At 37.0% G+C, this 21,684-nt stretch overlaps 1 protein-coding gene across 1 annotated transcript in view; it reads right to left on the bottom strand.

The window, feature by feature from the left end:
* Positions 1–21,684, bottom strand: part of LOC121328203 (forkhead box protein J3-like) — a 74,795-nt gene that overhangs the window by 38,057 nt on the left and 15,054 nt on the right. The window contains exon 2 of the mRNA XM_041272751.1: positions 5,444–5,882. Coding sequence (XP_041128685.1) covers positions 5,444–5,767 — 324 coding nt within the window. The 5' untranslated portion in view covers positions 5,768–5,882. The remainder of the gene's footprint in view (positions 1–5,443; positions 5,883–21,684) is intronic.

The following is a 21,684-nucleotide window of genomic DNA, read 5'->3' as shown; positions in this document are numbered from 1 at the left end:
TGTCTTTATCAATGTCTTCAGCAGGCTTTGTGTATTTGTAATCGTAATAGTTTCTGCTTCCATCTTGTTTACTTGCCCTTTACCAGTTTATGCTGGAAATGTCAAAATCCATGGCCTAAAGCACTACGTTGAACCTACAAAAACATTCTGCTATACATCAGCTACAAAATTACAACCACTACAAAAAGACAGACGGCAAAGGTGCTAATCATATATTTTCAAGACATGATGGATACTGGAAATGTATTTGGAGTGAGGGTTTTTAAAATATTGTTTTACCATAAACAAGATCTATTTTTGGATATTCAGATTTTGGACTTTCAGATTTTTTATTTTCAGGAAACAAACAAAAAAAAAACACCCCCGGTACCATAAGGGGTATGTCATATCAGATCAAATGGTTTGTAAACAAAATGGAAATGGGCACAAGGTGGCAGTGAAAGGGTTTGTTTCTATTCATTTATTAAATCTAACCATATTTTATCACAAAGGTTAAAGAATCTTTCATAATATAGTATTTATTATACTCCCATTGCTTCTATTCTCAAGTGTCATGGTCGTAAGGGAGTGAGAACACATTTTCTTCAATGTTGAGTAAACGTGCCCGCTGTGGACACAATGTAATTCAACTTAGCATAACCATTACAGAATACTTAACATCACTGGAAACATTCTCATTCCTAATGCAAAGTCAATGCATTACTTTAAATAAGCTAAAGTCTGTTAAAATTGGGATTTGTGAAACTTTGCGAGGTTAAAGAAACAACAGTTCCACGAATATTAAACTGTATTTAAATACTTCAAAATAAACATAACCCCTGGGATAAACGGTCTCTAGTAATTTAATAATTGATTAGTAGTTGATTTCACAGATTATTCCATTGACACGTGTATCACATTTAGATTAATTGTCATTTGAATTCATCTATCCAATAACTCCCTGCTGGTATAATGAATTATCTGCCCTGTTTTAAAGTAGCCTCTAATGTCCTTCACCTTGGGGGGCACATCACGCAGGTAAGTTCCTCATCAGAGCGACTGGGCCACAGCAAACTCTCTCACTGTGTTAGGAGTGGTCAAACTTGGCTCTTCCAGTCCTGGTCTTTGCTCTAACCCTGCTGTAAATTGCGCCAATTAAACCTCCATCCAGACCGTGAGTAGTTAATTATACAATTTTACTCGTTAAACCTGGACTGGAACGGCCCTCCAGGACCGTGATTGGGCACCTGCAGTATGTATTTCAAACTCGTAAGGTCACATCGATCTGCTGCTGATGGAAACCAACAGGATTGAATTCAAACTGCTTTTAACTTAATCCCAGTGGAAAACGGAAACAGTGCATTAGTCTCACTATCCTGTAGGCTTGATAGAATTAAGAAACAAACAAGGACAGAAATGTAAACTTTTTTGATGACCCATACTGGAAGTTTACACAGAAATGTGATTAACTACAAGTGGGTTGCCAGTTTCACCAAAACCAGCTATAGTCGTTACCACGATCCCAGCCCCATGGAGTCATGGCCTGTAAGGGGGACGGGAATTTTAAAAATGGAAGTTCATTCCACCGCCTGAAAACACCTTGGTGCTCGTGCCCATGCTATGCCCCCCTCTCCATGGCAGTTAAATTAAACATCTTCATACCTTTCCATGGCCTTTTGAACTTTAAAACACTAAATCACATCACCAATTTTTTTTTCTCCAAAATTTGTAAACTCAGATAACTTTTTACACTAGCACTTATGTATGGGCCAATGTATAACTTGAACTTTTTCTGGAAAAATGTTTTGATGCTGCAAAAAAACAGAAAACTAAATGTTTTGAAAATCTGTCCGTAAAAACCTACCAGAATGCAGTCATTCAAACCCCTGAAATTCAGATATATGTATAACGATACTTTTAAAAAAATTTTTATGTATGTGTAAAAAACAATTAAAACTAATCGCTGTTCAAAGCCAATATAATGCAAATCAATAAAATAAAAAAATAAAACGTTTGCTTCCCTTGCTTCATTAATTTAAGTACCAAATAAATTGCTCTTTGAAAAAAAAAAAAAAAGAAAAAAGCTGTATTTATGTAATTTGATACATACATTTTTTCTTAACTTTAACGGCCGCGCTAAATTGTATTTCCCCCCAGTGCTTTTTGCTCTAAATTGTATCTCCCCCCAGTGCTTTTTGCTCTAAATTGTATTTCCCCCCAGTGCTTTTTGCTCCTGTAAGGCTAAATTGTCATTTCTGTCATATTATATGTTGACAACTATAATTGACACGTACACTTGGGGGAAAAAAAAAAAAAACTTTCAAAACCCTGTTATTGCTGTAATAAATATTTTGCTGACCTTTTTTTTTCTAATTCCCTGGAGAATAACTTAATCTCACTTTTACATGAAGTGAATCTTCTGTACCTCAAGGGGATCATGAAAACATGAATTCAGCTATCTGAAAAAGTAATTTAACCCCAAGCTGATGGGGTTATATTTCAGCTTGGGATCCTACAATACACTGACCCTTTTACACATACCATGTGAGAGAAGTTTTAACTGTATAAGCTCTGTGAAATTTGCAATTAACATGGTTCATATACAAGCACACAGTGGCTTTCGCTGTGCAAATTGTACATTGATTATTTTGTTAACTTTAATTATACAGAGCGATTTCATAGACTGCACAATATTGTTGGACATCGCAAAAGCTGCATCGTTTATGGATCATATCTTATATCATATATGTACAGTGTCAAATATTTTTCCTTTGCAAAACATCTGTTGGAGCAGTGCCAGAGGCTTTTCAAGCTCACACTCTGCTCAGGCACTTCACCCACTCTACTCCACCCTTCTAGCAAAATGGTCCCGCTCCGCTCCGCTCACATGATCCGCAGGGTGGGCGAACCAGGTGTCTGAGATTCTGCCTCTATGGATTGGGCTGCTCATGAACTTTACAGTTTTTAACTTGTGGTATAATTGAATACTAACTAGTGATGCACAATCTTTCAGCATTATTCAGAAGTATAAATACTACAGTAAACAAATAAAAAATCACAATACTCTGACAGTTTTATTTCCCTTTTAAAAAACTGATTTACACCTTTTCCCTTGTAAAAGGTGTAAATCAAAATATGAATTCTGTTGAAAATACATTTAAATGTATTAAACAGTAATTGAAGATACCATGTGCATTTTTTTGCAAGTATTCATCATGTGACTTCACTCACGTGCTGAAACTCAACAAGGCGTCTGCACCAATGAAGAAAAAAATGCCTCAGTAAAAGACAAAAAAAAAAAATCTGATTATCTACATGGTTTGCTGTCATCCACTGATCATGTATGAGTCAATACCATTACAAGATCAGATTGCCAGTCGTGAACATGGAGAACAAGAAAGCAAATACGATGGTAGCAATGTCAAAGCATAGCATCCTGTGCTGAAAAATAAGGTACTGTTCAGATGGGGTTTTCCCGAAGTAACTAAGTAAGCCAAACTAATTGCATGTTTAATTATTGTTTTGTTAATTTCTTTCCATGTTACCTGCCTTTAATAAAGCTATAATTTGCAATGTTAAACCATGGCCGTTTATTAATTACATTATATTATCTGACAATGAAGAAACAAGCTCAAAGCTATTTTTCTAACTATACATTCCTAAAACACTTCACTGTTTAAAGATGTAGTCACTACACTACACACCATTTGTTTCATAAAGACATTGTGTCTGGAGATACACCTCGTTAAATTTAGCAAATAACAAGGCGCAATTAGCAGATAAAAATTGGGAGGATTATTTATGCATTTTTATTAGTGTTTGATATTTTATCCTGGTTATTGTAATGCCAGCAAAACGCCCAAATTGATTTGTGGATGACTGTACATAGGATTACACTCACATGACATTGCTGACTGTTACCAAATTGTTTCATTTTTTTGTGTTATTGTAATGCCAGCAATAGGACAGATGGATATTTTCCCCATCATCTGTAGACAAAACTACAGTGTCAGTGGAAGACTGTAAATATGATTCTCATAACAGGGGTGGACATTTGTTTTCTGAACTGTTGTAATATAATTCTTGGTTTTCCTGTTTATTTTAATGCCAGCAATTAGCCAAATGATGTCTATAAACATTAGGACAGGTCTGACGAGTATTCAGGTGCTTTACTTAGTATTACAGAAACAAGAGTATTATTAAACAAAACTCTTGGCTTAAAATAAAAAATAACAAATGCATAACTCTGGTAATATTTATGAATTTACTTATTTTAACTAATAACGTTATATTTATGTTCAAATGCCATGTTTAATTCTGAATACTTTGATAAAAAGTGGGGAGAAAAAATGCAATTGGCCATTTTTGAAAAACGGAATTTGCTATTCCCAAAATTGGAAAATCAGTAGGCCTATGGTTACAACTGAAGGCAGTGCAAATGCCAGTGTTTTATACAGCAATATAAAGCAATTACATGCAGGCCACCAGTTAAGCACGCAGTCTACTGACAGAGCGGCATTTATAATAAGATCACAGACAGGGTTCATAAAGGTAAATATATGCATCATAAAAATTGTATATTTAACTAGAGGATGATTCAGAATCAGAGCCTCAAGAAATGTCTTGTTTAAATTTTACTCAAATTGTACAATGTTGAGATACTTGTGTTGAAATTTTGTTTAAAAATTGGATAATGCAACAAAAATAAATATTAAAAGGGTTAATGTGTGGCTGAAGGTTTCTCACTGACAACCCTTTATCAGGCAGAACAAATGGGAGTTTTCACCAGGAACTACATATTACATTTCAGTGAGTACATTTCACAGAAATCGTGAAATCTGTGAAATAAATACAGCCTTAGTTATACAGGACTGTGAAATGTAATAAAGAGGTGCTACAGTAAGCCTAAAACATAATATGATGTACAGTATGGGTAATGTGAAGTACAAATACAAGACTTCCGAAAGACTATGAATAATGCATTAACTACAGCTAACAAGACTCTGTAAACACATTTGAAAAACCATTTGACATCATTTTTATATTATCAAGGAACCAGTATCAGTTTACTTAGTAAGATATTTAGTCCTCATTTTTAGTGTTTCTTACCTGAAAGGTAATTTACACTGTTGATAAAGCATCAGATTCCAGTTATGCACAACACAGTTCCTGTTCATTGGACTAGAACTTTCAGAGCACAGTGCTCACGTTTTGAACCACCCCCTATCCCCAACCAAAAAAACAATGGAAATCAACCAACATGTTCCAAATGTTGTAATTAAACTTGTGAAAGCTGTTCCCAAAATATGGCCTTTATAAATGTCAGTGATATTAAAATTTGACATAATGAAGGAAATGCCAAACCCAGTGTAAGTGATAATGTAGAGGAAGAATGAAATGCCCAAGTCAACTTCAACAATTGTCCATTTAAATGCAAGTGAATACAGTAGGATACCCATCTTACCTTCCAACCACTGCCAGCTTCTCTGTAATAAGGGAAATTATCACAGATCCACTGATAAATTTCACTCAGAGTCATTTTCTTCTTTGGAGAGCTGTTGATAGCAAATGTGATGAGGCTGGCGTAGCTATACGGGGGCTTGCCGTCCTTGTGCTGTTGGACCTCCTCCTGGTCCAGAGTGGTGTTGGGGTCCAGCAAGGCGTTCTTCTTGGTCATGCCCGGTCCGTGGGCATTCTGTGTCGCATCTGCTTTCTGGATGGCGGCGCGCATGGTGAGCTGTGGCAGCCAGTCCATGGAGGTGAGGCTGCTCTCCAGCTCGGACGTCATTATGGGGCCGAGGAGGGCTTGTGAACTTGCAGCTGAAGATGAAAACAAGGGCTGGGCTCTTGGCTCCCTTACTTCACAGTGTGGCCTTTGCTCCTACTCAGTTATTCTGACGAGTCTGAAATTCAATGTGAAAAAGAGAGTTACAATCCTGAAATACTGACCATTGTATTAGTTTACAAAGCAGCATTGTGGAGTTAAGTAATGCTCTGGTCTCTCACGTCAATTCCTGGTTCCGAATCTAGTTCATGTTATTGGGTAAAGAGAAAAGTTATCCACAAATCAGTGAACTTTACTTTAAGGCCAGTGGGCCCCTCACCCCTCCCTCAAATAATTAATTATATTAATTCTGTATAACCTGAAGAGGGGTTCCTATAGGACAAAAGACAGTAGTCTTGAATAGGGTTTCTCTGTGATGCATCATGGAATACATAATGCAAAACATGCGCTTTGATTGGCTAAAAGACCCTGAGCAGTGTATAATGTATATAATTGGGAGATTAAAGATTTCCTTTAAGTCAATATGAGGTCCCTAATCTTTGGTGAAGGACCTTGAATGTACTCGCTCAAATTAGGTTTAACCTGTTCCAAATCAATCCACCGGTAGTACTTCAATACAGTATATATTTATGTAACTGATCTTTTTTTCTGCTTGATTAAAATATTTTTTTAAATTGCTGTGAGCGGTCAGCGCCAACACAGTAACCACAACAAATCGCAGCTAGTCTCTGGTTTGAATGACACGTATAAATCCAACAGCTGGATGCAGACTGATTACTTTCAGAAACTTTATTTCCAGCATATCATCATAACACAGGTAAGGCTTTGAACACACATTATGAACACACTGTGAAAAAGCTACTGAACAAACAGCACGATCAGAATTAACACATGCAGATTACTATATATATATATATATTATTTTTTTTTTTTTTTTATTGCCAAAACATTTTAGAACCCAGCAGTAAATGAAATCGTGAAACTTACAAATACACAAATGTGCACTCAAATCCTAACTGAAAAATAAAGTTACCAGAACTTTTATTCTTTTACATTTTTAAGAGGTAGATAAAAACAAACAGTTCAAAAACCATGTTCACTTTTGTGCACTGGGTACCTGAATTGAAGAACCACTCCACGTAAGTAGAAGATTATTGTTATTTTTTTAGTACCAAGTTAGAACCAACACCGCCCACTGCCAGGATACTGAAGCCTTCATATGGAATTCTGAGTAGGCATTACTCATGGAATACTGAGGAAGACTTTTTTTTTAACGCAGTATTTTCAGATATCAACAGAACCCTCATAAGAAGGCTTTACCGCCATTAAATGCCCGAACCGAAGGTGGGCATGAGGCGGGCCTTACCAAACGGGAAAGCCCTCTTCTTTGGGTTCTATTGCTTAAATATAAAACATTAAAATGGCAAGGAATTACAGCCCAACCCAGTGGTACTCAACTCTGGACCTCAAAATATATTCCAGTTCTAGTCTTTATTCCAACCAGGTCCTAAATTAGTTAACTGCCTCTTAACAGCTTCAATTAACTACATTAGAATCTGCTTGGAGTAAAACCGTGGACTGGACTGCATCTTGAGGGCCAGAGTTGAGTAACACTGGTCTAACTCCTGCTTGCACACTGCACAAAGACTTCAGAGGCGTGTCACACAACTCCGGTGTTTACCTTTGAGTCAAAGTATTAAGCTGACGGTCTGACTGAGGTCTACACAAGTCGTCAGCAGTGGCATGCTTCTACATGTTTTAAAAGCATTGAGGCTCAGCTTTAAGTTTGGAAATGCGCCACAGAAAATAGGATGAATGATTTATGTCATCCTAGGGATGCATCTAGTTGCCTTGATTCTTCCAGGTACAGTCATTTACTAAATCTGTATAAATACAGAGAATGAATTTCACTTTATTCTAGTGTGGTCCACTTTCTCACAGCCTCTCTTGTATGCTCACTTAATTACAATGCAAGGAGTAACTACAGAGATTGATTTACAACTGCCCATCAATTGGGCAATATATAAAGAAATAAATACAGTTGGTTTCATAGAAAATGTCCACTGTAAGCGCCGGTAATTAGAATTAATACTTATTTATTTTAAACATGCGTCATCTGCATTTGCATGATTTCTTTAAAAATGTCTTCAATGAAAAAGATTCTGCTAAAGATCGCTCTGTCCAGTAAAAGAAGGGGCCATTTCACATGTATTTATGTTTTTATTTTATTTCATAATTCACCGATGGTGAAAATGTCCACTTTAAAATGTGGACATAAAACTAAATATTCTACAATTTAGCATTCACTTTGTTTCCTAAGCATTTAAATATTTGTTGTAAAACAAATGATCAATTTTGAATGTGACAATGCTATTTTTTTAGTTTTAACCCTTTGCGGTCCTATGTCAGACCAGGTCTGACATTACAATTTTCCCTTTCCAGTCCCTGTCTGACATCAAAGAGACGTCAAGCACAGTCTCTACTCATTTTTTCTCCAGAAAAAGCAAAGACGACCGATAGGAGCCGAGCTGCTTCCACATCCAGCGCTCAAAGAATATCACAGACATTTGTAGAGCTTTTGAGATGTTACAGTAATAAAATAATGACTTAGATCGCATTATTGAGAAGTTTGGTGATAAAACCAGTGATCAAGAGATGATTTATCCATATGCACGACTATGAAGAGGTATGTGACAAATGCAACGAACAAGATGGAGATGGATGCAGTGCTGAGTGTCCTTTTGATATGCAGTGCCTTTTAAACCTGTTTTACTGTGAAAAAAAACCCTTTAAAACACAGCGTGTGAAAATAAATTGGACCCGACACGTCTGACAGGCGCTGAATAAATGGATCGCAAAAGGGTTAATAAATATGTTTAAATCGTAAAATACCCTGAACCGATTTTGAAACAGTGAAATATGCAATTTTTACAATGTAAAAAACACAGCTGTAGTCATGACACAATACAAATTTGCATACAAGTTTATTCTTTTGCAACATTGTACCAGCCGTTGTATTTTCAAACACGGTATGTCCAATTATTATATAATAAACAAAGGTACACTGGAATGGTACAGAGGAATTTTTTTTTTTTTGGAAATACTAAATTGAAACATATATTTGATTTATTATGTAAACATCAACTTGTATGAGATTTTTGTTTAATATAGCTCTCTTTCACCTCCCATGGGATATTCTTTCCCAGCTTTACCATGTGTTTAGATCTTCTGTACAAATAACTGTGTATTTAAGACATAGGGAGAGACAATTCCAGCCACAGAGGGCAACGGCTCATAGAAATGTTAATACAAGATGTGTGAGCAGCATCTTTGACCTGGTTTCTGATCAAGAAATGATATTGAAGGGCCGCTTATCTTATTGCAAAAGATGCTGCAATCTGGAATTACATATTTGTTGATTGACAACAAGACTTTAAAACCAATAAAATACAAATCTACATTAATTGTAACAGGATATCGCTGTGGCCCAGATATCATGTTACCGACATGAAAGGAGACTCACAGACAAGGAAGCTGCAGTGAAGCGCTACTGCGCACATTAATTAAAGAAAGAGACAACGGCACAGGGGCCAAAATAAAGACTTTACACAAAAAAACACAAAAAGGAATGAACATACAAAGACTTACGAAGGCCAGGCTGAGCACCGCCTTCACTGGCCTCTCTCCTTCAAACATCTCCTTATATACATGCAGCCATTCCCCAATTAGCATTTGATTACCTAATTAGGGAACTGCCACAATCCACCTGTGCATTCTGGTAGGGAGAGTTCCCTGCCAATCCTATATTCCAACACAAACACATTTTACAAGTTACTCTGTGTAAAACTGCTACAGTTTTACACAGAGTAACTTAACCAATGCGACAGACTCAACTTTTTTTAACAAACGGTTAGGGCACGGGAGAGAAAAATCCTCTTATTCCATTTGATTGTCACAGCCCATCACGGCTCTTCATTTCTGAGTAGGTAACTCGTACTATACAAGCCTCCGCTCTGGCTAGGCAGAATGTCACAATTAGAAAATGTAATTTCTAATGTCTCTCTCATCACGAACAAAGGCAGCCTGCCTGCATACCTGGCTAAATAGGATTAGACTGTTAAGACAGCCTGTATTCTCCACGACTGGAATCCAGACAACAATACAACTGCAACGCAGAACCAATCAGTGAAGACTCATCCTTTCCAATCTTATTAACAATAACCACTTAAAGGCCAATTTTGCTCCAAAAGTGAAGGTTTTCTTATCTCCTATTTCTTTGACAAGTCAATGTGCTTTGAAGTTGCAATTCCACTCATTTATGTTTTCATAAACATTCTGATCTCAAGCTTTAAAATAAAATATTGAGCACTAAATAAAATGAAAATAAATAGTGTACATACTAATGATACTTCATAGCATGATACAAAACTGTTAGCCTATATTATATTATTTACAAGCATAAAATCCTAAGTCAAGCTCCAAAGGAGAACTGCTACTTGAAGGAGACTGACCCTGCTTAATAGGTATTACAGTAGGTGGGAGCGATCTCAGAAATCTGTAAATAAACTGCATAGTAAACTGAGATAGATAAAGGTGAGCCACTGGTGAACCATTTGTTATGTGCCAAACCCCTGCACGATTAGAAACTGCATACAACATATTACTCCACCCTTTAATTTATTGCACATTACTCACGGCAAACAGATACAGTACAAAGTGCTGAAGCAACATGAAGAGCAATAGTGTTCGGTTCATTTGATTTGATTACGATCAACTAAACTGAGTGTTTTTATTTTTCATACCACATTTGTTTAGTAGTGAAGTCAAACTATTTTCTTATGATCCACTTCTGTGTATTTTCATGTCTAGAGGTCACTTACCTTCACATTACACTTTCAAAGAACTCTCTCTTTATGATTTAGGAAGGAAGAAATATATTTATCTATGTGTATCTGCTTGCTTTAGGCTACTATACATAAATTCTTGATCACAGTATTATAAGCACAACATTAACTTAACTCACCCTTTGAAGATGATTAGGGGATACTGACCAAAACAACCTGATTAGTAGGTCCAGGGTTATTTTTTATATTGCATAGCCCAAATATCCATAGAGAGACACTCAGGAAATTGGACTATTGTCAGTAAGCCATGTCATCCTTTAAAAAAAGTGAGATTGACAGACCTGTGCAAATGACTCCTTTCTAATGAACTCTGATACTGGCTGCTATACTGCAATAAGACATGACCAACTCCTGTCCTCTTTAAAACCATCTGCACTCCTGCAGTATTAAAGTGGCCCTGCTCACTTACACATGACAGCAAGAGATGCTACATGCCTGGATAGCCGACAGTCTTCCAGAACTGCACCTATAGCTGCTGACACGCACCACTAAGAAACCTGGCTGATCAATTCATCAAGCATGCACAAGCTTCAGTTTACTTTGTGGATATAATTTGTTCAGGTACAACAAGTTATTGGGATGTTTATAATAATATTAATATATAAAAGTCCAGAAGAGGAACATTTAGGATATTTAGTTTATTACTGTCAAATGCTGATGAAAGCTGAAATATATTTTTTTTTTACCTCAAGAATACATGACTGACTTTTTGTATTGCTGTAAACACACACATTTGGTTGGATTCACAAGAGACTGAAACAAGAATATGGAGATTATTAAAAAAAAAAAAAAAAAAACAGTACTGTTCTCTATAACACAACCATTAAAACCTGGAGTATTAGCACACTTAAATCAAGCTTATTCAAATGCTCATAACACTCACACATTCTTGTTAGTGTTTTTTTTTGTAAAGCTTATTTCATAATTGTTTTAAAATTATGATTTGTTTCTTTTGGTTTTAATGTTTATGACATTTCAAATTAGTGTGTAAAACATCTACAGTTAACACAGTGAAAGTTAGCACTGTACACGTTTTAATGTGGGTAATGGGTACTATGAGGGCACTGACTAAATAAAACCTGGGAAACCAGATTCTCTTTGCACAGCTACAGCAAAGGAAGCAGAGTGAGTGGGGCAATAGTGTACTATGAAACAACTGGCTCAGCCACCTCAAGCAACAGGGATCTTTATACAAGGGAAACTGAGTCTATACACTACTGGCTGCATAGCAGTGTTGTGAATATAGCACAAGGTGTGGCAGGGAATCTTCACACCCACTCTGGGGTGAGATACTCACTTAAAAAAATCAGGGATTGCTAATTATTTTCCTACCCCAAGGCAGTTGCTTTACATTCAAGTTATTTTAAGAAACAGTAGTATAGCAACACCTTCTATTCTGTTTCTGTTATGGTAAAAACAAAACAAGCAAAAAAAAAATTTAAAAAAAAACTAAATTCACAGCCTTAACATTTTCACTGCTTACCAATGTTTGTGTTCCTGCTTTGCAATAAAACTGGCCCTTTATTAAGGATTCTCAACTTTCACACCTCTGCTTGACTCAGACCTTTGCTCCTTACCCCTGGATTCCAGGCCAAATACTTGTGCCCAGGAACCCCTTCCACCTCGCTTCTTCCAATCCATTGCCCCCCGCTTGTCTTCCCTTTATCTCCTCCCCCATTAACACCTTCCTGCTCTCTGGCTCCTTTCCGTCAGCCTTCAAAACTGTTTGCATCACCCCCATTCTTAGGAACCCTTTGGTGAAGCGGGATCAGGCTCTTCGTCTATGAGAAGGACAGTGTGTGCGTATCGTCAATTCAGCAGTTTTGAAATCAATGTAAGACTATCCCAGTAATCATCAATAGGAAAACACATACATATTTTAATATAACTTTGTCTGATACACACCAAGTATGTTTGTGTGGTTATAGGTTTGACAGAGCTCTAAAGTCGCTACAAATCGTAAAAAACAACGAAACCCATTATGTTAACAGTATAATAATTTCTCAAAATATATCAGTCTCACAAATTAGTTCTTTTGATTGTACTGCTCATCTAGATGACATTCATAACAAACAAAACACATTTGTCTAAGTGGTTTTTATTACATACAGTTTGTTTTCAGACAAGCATCAGTCAAATGTTTAACAATTTATTTATATTTTTTGACTAAAGCTGCCTCTACATTTTTAATTCTATGAACTGTCCTGTGTGGCTACTGGACCAACACAGGTTTTTTTTTTTTTTTTTAAATACCAGCTTCTGCTAGTTGCGTTTTGATTAAAACTAAAAGGTAAGTAAAATGAATTCTAAAAGCAGCAACTCTAAAGTTGGATTCAAAAAGAGCAAGATGCCATAGCATAATAAACAATTTTTGTATTTGTTTTCATCCTGATAAAAACACAAGTATCAAGCCAGTCTTTACATCAATTCATCTTTAAAGCTAGAGATAATGCAAGAATGTTTTAACCAGTAATGTTAAAACAAAAACAAAATGTAAAAAAAGGCTATGTAAATTTGCTTACTTATATATTGTACATTGAAAGTGCTGAAAGACATACTATTTGATAAATGTATTACAATAACCAGCTCTTTTTAGAGCACCTCTGCACAATGACAATTGCACTCTTCAGAGGAACACAGCTGTCATCACTGCACACAGTAATTCAGCGCTTGGCAGACAGGGGGTAGCTGTGCACCGAGAGGCAGCGGGATCCCTGACCAGGAAATGAAACCTCCCCACCGGCAACCCTGCAAATTGCATTGGTGCTGGGCGGTCCATCGGCCCGGTAACTAGCAGCCTAGCTTTTACTGCTTTGCCACGGGGCCATTTTGATTCATTTTAATACCATATATTTTACAGTTTAACATAAGCTAAACTCAGTATGTTTCCCACGTGTAACATACAAAATGCAGAGGCACCATGTTGCATTTATGGATGAACTGAAAAAAACATACTTACCTTTATCATAAGATGGACAAATAATGATAATAAACACTGTACTACAACGCAGAAAAGTATTTCCTACCATTTTGGTTTCGTTGTGGTAAAAATACAGACATTAAATGAGGGAATAACGGCAATCGAACCATATTTAAGTTAGTTACAGTAAATCTTTTTTTAAGCCTGAATGAAAACCAATTGTAAGTAATCTTAAATATTTCTAAACTACTGATCTGAAAAAAGTATTAATTTTCAATTTGTTTTGCAGATTGTGCAAGGATCAACTTTTTTTTTCAGGCCTGTTTTTCAGAGATTACACTATTGCACGCAGAAAAAATCCATGTGCTTGAAAGGGTAGTGTTTGTTTTTTCCCTCTGATGTGAATTAACCATATAAACCACGTAATCATGCTATTGTCTGGATACAAACTCTTCCTAATTTGATGTGTACAGGCATCTCTAGTTGCTGTAGCGTAAAGGGCACTGCAGCCATAATTGCCTTGAATAGATATATTTTTGATGGGCATTGAGGCAACTGAGAAGGGCACCCACGGCACTGTTTGTGTGGCTACACACACACACACACACACACACACACACACACACACACACACACACACACTTGCAAAAGTATTCAGACCCCTGACCAATTCTCTCATATTACCGAATTACAAATGGTACATTGAAATTTCATTCTGTTTGATATTTTATTTTTAAACACTGAAACTCAGAATCAATTATTGTAAGGTGACATTGGTTTTATGTTGGGAAATAGTTTTAAGAAAAATAAAAAACTGAAATATCTTGCTTGCATAAGTATTCAACCCCTGTGCTGTGGAAGCTCCCAGTTTGCACCAATGAAAGAACTACCGATGAAAGAATGAAAACACAGTTACCTTACCATTGGCCTCCACCTGTGAACCATTAAAGTTGCCGTCACATTTTCTGGATAAAAACCCCACTGTTGAAGGATCATTGGTAAGGCTGTGAATCTGAAGGAAAATGAAGACCAAAGAGCATTCTACAGAAGTTAGAAATAAAGTAATACAAATGCATAAATTAGGGAAAGAGTACAAAATAATATCCAAGTGTTTGGATATCCCAGTGAGCACAGTTGGATCAATAATCAGGAAGTGGAAGCTGCATCACACCACCCAGGCACTGCCAAGAAAAGGCCGTCCCTCAAAACTCAGCGCTCAAACAAGAAGGAGACTTGTGAGAGAAGCCACAGAGAGGCCAACAATCACTTTGAAGGAGCTACAGAGTTCAGTGGCTGGGAGTGGAGTAATGGTGCACCAGTCAACCATATCAGGAGCTCTGCATAACACTGGCCTGTATGGGAGGGTGGCAAGAAAGAAGCCGTTCCTCAAAAAGTACCATCTGAAAGCACGTCTGGAGTTTGCCAGAAGGCATGAGAGTGACCCAGCTGCGATGTGGGAAAAGGTTTTGTGGCCAGATTAGACCAAGATAGAGCTTTTTGGCCAAAACTCAAAGCGCTGTGTGTGGCTCAAACCCAACACTGCCCATGCCTCAAGACACACCATCCCTACAGTGAAGTACGGTGGTGGCAGCATCATGCTGTGGGGATGCTTCTCATCAGCAGGGACTGGGCATCTTGTTACAATTGAAGGAAGAATGGATGGAGCAAAATACAGGAAAATACTGCAAGAGAATCTGCTTCAGTCCCCTAAAAAACTGAAGCTTGGGAGGAAAGTCACCTTTCAACAGGCCAATGATCCCAAGCACAAGGCCAAAGCAACATTAGAGTGGCTCAAGAACAAAAAGGTGAATGTCCTACAGTGGCCCAGTCAAAGTCCTGATCTCAATCCCATTGAGAATCTGTGGCACTATTTGAAAATTGCGGTCCACAAGCGTCGTCCAACCAATCTGAACAACCTGGAGCAAATCTGCCAAGAAGAATGGGCCAAAATCATTCCGACACTGTGTGCAAAGCTGGTACATACTTACCCCAAAAGACTTAAAGCAATTATTGCAGCGAAAGGTGGCTCTACCAAATATTAATGTGTGGGGGTTGAATATTTCTGCAAGCAAGATATTTCAGTTTTTTATTTTTCTTAAAAATATTTCCCAACATAAAACCAATGTCACCTTACAATAATTGATTTTGAGTTTAAGTGTTTTAAAATAAAATATCAAACAGAACGAAATTTCAATGTACCATTTATAATTCAGTAATATGACAGAATTGGTCAGGGGTCTGAATACTTTTGCAAGGCACTGTATATATAGACTAGAGAGAGAGCGAGAGATAGCATCTACTATCTACTGTAGTTATATCACTTGTACTCTTACCAGAATCCAAATTCAAACCAATGCAGACCCTCTCTATTAATCAAACAAGTTATACACCAAAACAACAGTGCTGAAGACATGAGATCTGGATATGTCTGCAAGCCAAGAGATAACGCCTAATTGTAAATGTTTTCACCAAGTTTCTTTTTTCAGACACTTGAAAACGCTTAGGTGTGCAAGTGCAATGAGTTTGCAATTACAGCATACCATTTATTTATTTCTAAACTGATCAATATTTTGGTAACCTATGGCAACTAAGCAGGAGCACAGGCCTCAGCAAGTGAAATATCTGGATAAGGCTAATTCTATTTCTACTCGCTTTGTTTTGCCACAGAGCTACCCTACTTATCTTTCATCTATCTACAAGTAGATCAATCCATCTTCACGTCTCTGTTGATCAATCTCCGGTACATGTCAGTAAATGAAGATGAATCTGAAAGAGAATGTGTCAATCTACAGTGTACTATAGGATTTTCCAAATATAACACATTGTACAATCAAACTATTTCAACCCTACAAAGCTTTAAAGATGTGAAAATATACATAAACATATTGTGAATTGAGCAGAACAAAGCATGTGCATTGTGTGCAACTCGTGTGCATTATGTTCATTGGAGCTACTCTCACGGCACTCCTCCAGCTCCATCGCCTGTGTACTGTAGTAGGAAGCTGTGTTGCCAGGGCCAGTGAAAAGCACAGTTTGGTGGGAAATCATTTGTGAAATACGGAGTTCTACTGTACACCAGTTATGTCAGACTAATCCTTAACTAATAACAGTCTTGGGGGATCAACTATTTCCTTGTGCACTCATAACATTTGAATTAAGCTACAAGGGACTCTAATAAAACTGCACAGCAGTACATTCACATATGTTTATTAATAGTGGGTGGACGTTTTGTGGGAACAAGGTTTGGGTGTTTTCTTCTCCAGCCATTAGCCTATAAAAGTCTTCAAAAAATAAAATTGATACAACTTATAAAGGTCACAAGCTTTTAAATTGATCATAGTTAAATGTGCTTGAAGATTTTTCATGCTAATCCTCTAATTATATCCTTCTATTTGCTATATGTATGCATAGTTGACTTGGTTTCATAAGGTTATACCTAAACTGTAGAAAATGATTATTTTTAATTTTGTTAACAAAAAACACTTAAAAGAATCCCATCATTTTGGTATGTAAGCTCTTGGAGTTTTATTATTGCCAGAGTGATTTTGAAGGCACTTAAGATGCTTTTCTCATTCTTTTCAATTATGGCAGGCTACTGCTTTTTTAAAGAGCACAGTTTCACAGCCTCGGAATGTGTTTGCGTGAAGAAATGTGGCATATTGGGCCACTGGTTTTAAAATCTTTGGACGATCTCCTTATCAACACCCATTCAAAGAGGCAGTTTTGGTCAAAGTGGTTAAATTTCAGAGCTTGTAACCAGAAGGTCATTGGTTCAAATCGCACCTCTGCCACTGACTGACTCACTGTGTGACCCTGAGCAAGTCACTTAACCTCCTTGTGCTCCATCCTGCGGATGAGATGTTAAATCAATGTCCTATTGTAAGTGACTCTGCATATAATGCACAATTCACAGCCTACCTCTGTAAAGTGCTTTGTGATGGTCGTCCACTACGATAGGCGCTACATAAAAATAAAGATATTATATTATTATATTCATAGAGTATAGGTTAATCTGCAGACTTAATACAAAAAACTCCTCTGTCTATGACCTGCTCTACCCAGTCCATGATGGTTTTTCCACAGGTTCTTGAATTTGCCCTCTTTTTTTGGTCTAGTACAGGTTTGTTTAGAGCCATATTTTTCATGCAGCTGGTTAATAAGGTCAGTGGAAGTGGCTGTGTTCTTTGATCAGAGTCATCATAATTAGCACTACCAAATGAAAACTGTATGAATCACTGCACTCAATGAAAAAAAATCTAACAATGTGCTTTCTCTTTCTTTCATCCAACCTGCACACTTCAGTCGCCATTTTAATAATACAGCTCACACACTTGCAAAGCCTATACGAGTTTGTCTTGTGTGGTTGTCAGGCGACGGACCGACAGACAGGCTGTGACATCAGGGTTTCTACGAAATAACTTGAACAGCAGCAGTAGCTACAGTACCTAGAATTTGTTGCCCATAATACTTGTGCGGGCGGGCACAGTCTGCACCAGTTAAACTAATATGTGTATCAAATTAGTTTGAACATGCACCATCGCGTGCAAGAATGTCAGCCACTCATAGCTACTCTATCTCCACCCTACACAATTCTTAATTGTCCACTGGCGCTGCTTCTTAGAACTTCATTTAAGTTCAGGACCCCTTGTAAAGGAGACTTTGGTCTCAAGGGATAATCTCCTGGTTAAACAGACAATGAAATGAAAGTTCCATTACAAATAGAGATCTCCAGTACACAAATACAGCACTGCAAATAGGGGTTACGGTACACTTAACACACACACTGGAAAACACAATTCTGCCAAGTGTGTTGTCCTTAAGCTTTAATAGCTAATTTTAATAAAAAATAAAGTGAGGAAAATAAAGAAATTATAAACATATATACAAAAATATATTGAAACAAAATCCAGCTCTACCGTTATAAAAGATACAGCTATGGCTCTCACTGCACTCGCACAGTGTATCTTTTAAGTGCCCTAACAAAAACAAAAACAAAAAAACTAGAAAGAAAATAACAAAAACTATCCTTAAATGGGATATCTTTCAGAAATGTGGTAAATCATTCTGAAAAGTGTCCTTTTTCCCCTTGACCCCACATGTCATGCAACATAAACTGGTAGATATGACGAGGTAGTAAAGTACTCTGCATAACACTCATCGTCCTGCAGAACCTCTTCACAGGGGTGTGTACCAATGCTGTCTACGGGTCAACAAAGTTCTCACTGTGATTCACAGCTTTGTTAACATATGGCGTAACACCTCCCAATGTACCAAGCTGAATATATCCAGACCAGCAATCGGTGCAAATCTCTGCACCAACCCAAAAAAGCTGTTCAACGGAACTGACTGAACTGAACACCATGTAAATAATCTCATTCACTGTTACAATTACTATATCAACAAACATCGTGACAGGAACTCACTAATAAAAAACAATAGTGAAGCACAAAAACAACAATCAAATAAAAAGAAAACAATAGGCTATTTAGTGGAGATAGAGTTGAACCAAAGAAAGAAAGACAGGGACAAGAAAAGCCGAGAAACAAGACAAAGAAAAGAATAAATGCAGTCATCATAAAACAAATCAATCAATAAATCAATCAATAAAAAAGATAATAGAATGCAGGAGAGAACAGACAAATTAAATGAAATAAAATAGCATTGCCAGAAGACACTGCAGCACCTGTATTGACTCTGACCTTGAAGTTGTGTTGATTTGCCTTGCGTGTGCATTGGGGGGGGGGGCAATCCGAGATGTTGAATTGATGTCTTCAACGTTTTCAGCAATACAAACATATATAACGGATTCACCACCTTAGAAATATGTTTTATTACAGCTTTCAGTTACAACTCAATTAAACCACTCAGTTATATTTTTGATTCTCTGTTTTTTTTTTTTTTATACAAACTTCGCACCATTAAATAACCTTCAGGCTAAACTGAAACATTACAAACCACTGTCATGTAATGTACAGATCAGTCATTAAAAAGTAATTTCACAAAAACCTTTAAATGGGATGGCAGAAATTACCCACTGAAATGACCAGAAGACGTTATTCACATTCTAAGTGTTTCTGGCACTCCTGATGTGATCAAGAAGCAAGAACAGTTCAAGTGCAAGGCAGCAGAGCACCATCAGAGCATGTCTTTGGGGCTTCTCCATACTGTTAATAGTTCCAACTACAGTTTGATTGGTAGTTTGTGGGGAATTGTTACCACTACCTGAGTAAAGGTTTAGGAACTAAAACAGGAATGCAGTTTTTTGGGCAAATACCTGATTTAGCAAATCCAGATTCTGGTACAGATATGTATTTTTTTATATTGCAATAATAATCCTAATAACAACAACTACAACAAAATGAATAATGTGCACCCAACTGTTCATAATAAAAGGCAGTAATTCAAGAATTTCTAGTGACATACAGGATAAACCATGCAAGGCTCCAGGCTGTGACTAAACATTTTTTAGGCAACTGTCTTTTTGGGTTTAGGCGCCACTGAAAATGGCCCTGCTGAGTGCACGCAGGCAGGCAGACAGACAGACAGTTTGTAAGCACATCACCACACGTGTCAACTCACTTTCATTTCACTTCACCAACACCCAAGGCTTATTTCAGCTTCTGGCATCCCGGTTTGCTTTTTAATTGCAAGTGTGGCTTATGCCAGCCCTCATTTTTTGAATGCATGTGAAAGAGGAACATGAAGCGAAAGAGCGGGTTCCTTTAGTTCAAGGGTTATTCTGCATTAATCACAGCCTTCCAAACTACTGCAGAACCACTTGGCCACAGAAACAAAAGGAGGAACCTACATTCAGGCTGACATGAGGCTGCTGGTCTGGGGTATAAAATGGTTTACCATGGCTTATTTAGAAGACAACAAATACTGCTTTAACTATCGAGGTGGAATTGCTACAGTACTCGAGCATTACAATTTGTTATACTACAAAATAACAGAACATATTCAAATTCAAGCAAACACACACTTTACAGTAAAAATGTTAAAAAGAGATGTCTGGCCTACCTGTTTGAAGTGTGCCTTGGAGGTCCTTTACTTTAGTGCAGCAGTTCCAACATATAAACAAAACTAAACATAAAAGGCCATTTGGGCCAAAACCATACAGAACAATTTCAAGTGAAAAAAGCCGTCTGCCTAGTATTGGGAAGATTAGGGAATGCGAAGTCGACTGACAATAAATCTGCTGGAACACAATATCCATATTTTTGCTGCTTTCACTTTTAAAAAAGCCTTTAACATTCCAGTCTGCTCAGTACAAAATCCAAAGAGAGAACAATTCCAAGTCAATGTGTAAAAAAATAAAATAAAAATCACAAGTTCAAGCTATGTCTGCTTATATACAACAAGCCGTTCTTATTTTTTAGCAGATTCTAAAAATAAAAACTTCCAACGTTTCAGCATTCCAGTCCAAAATCCAAGTACAAAGCAATATACAAAAAATGTTTCCTTGCTGAGAGATTTTATTAAAAAATATAACAAAATTCAGGAAAAATACTACTCATTAACTCTCTTACCATGTGGAATGGATACCACATCACGCCTACTACAGCATGAACAGTGTGCCACTGAAGCGCTAGATCGAGCCAAGGAGAAAACCAGCCGCAGTGTCAATCTTTCTATTGCACAATTAGAAATTCTACAAACCCCTTCCTTTATATAACTGCTCTCACGTGAAGGTGGTATGCATGTAGTTTTGAAATGCATTTAACTTATTTTCATATAAACGACATTGAGATTACTAATAAATTAAGTGCTCCAGCAATGGCTTGTGAGTTGAGTACTGTAACTCACCCCAACTTTATATCAGTCAAATACACACCTATCACAGATGAAGATATACTGTAGTCAACACATCTGTGTATTTCTCAGTTTTTCACCCAGCATAAACAAACAGTCTATTAGCATGTTATACTGGGACTAATGGCTCAGAATGCATACTTTAAGGTATTCTTTTTATAGAAAAATAAAATTAAATAACATTTTTAAAAAAGCATTTTCTGTTAGTTCTATAACAAGAGACAAAAAGAATGATATAGTCCTGGTATTAGCAATAAAACAAAGTCTTGACTAAACTTACTTAA

This window comes from Polyodon spathula, chromosome 16 (assembly GCF_017654505.1).
Source record: "Polyodon spathula isolate WHYD16114869_AA chromosome 16, ASM1765450v1, whole genome shotgun sequence".
In the NCBI taxonomy this organism is placed as follows: Eukaryota; Metazoa; Chordata; class Actinopteri; order Acipenseriformes; family Polyodontidae; genus Polyodon; species Polyodon spathula.
The sequence above is the reverse complement of the archived record's forward strand: the minus strand, read 5'-3'. Positions and strand labels throughout refer to the sequence as shown.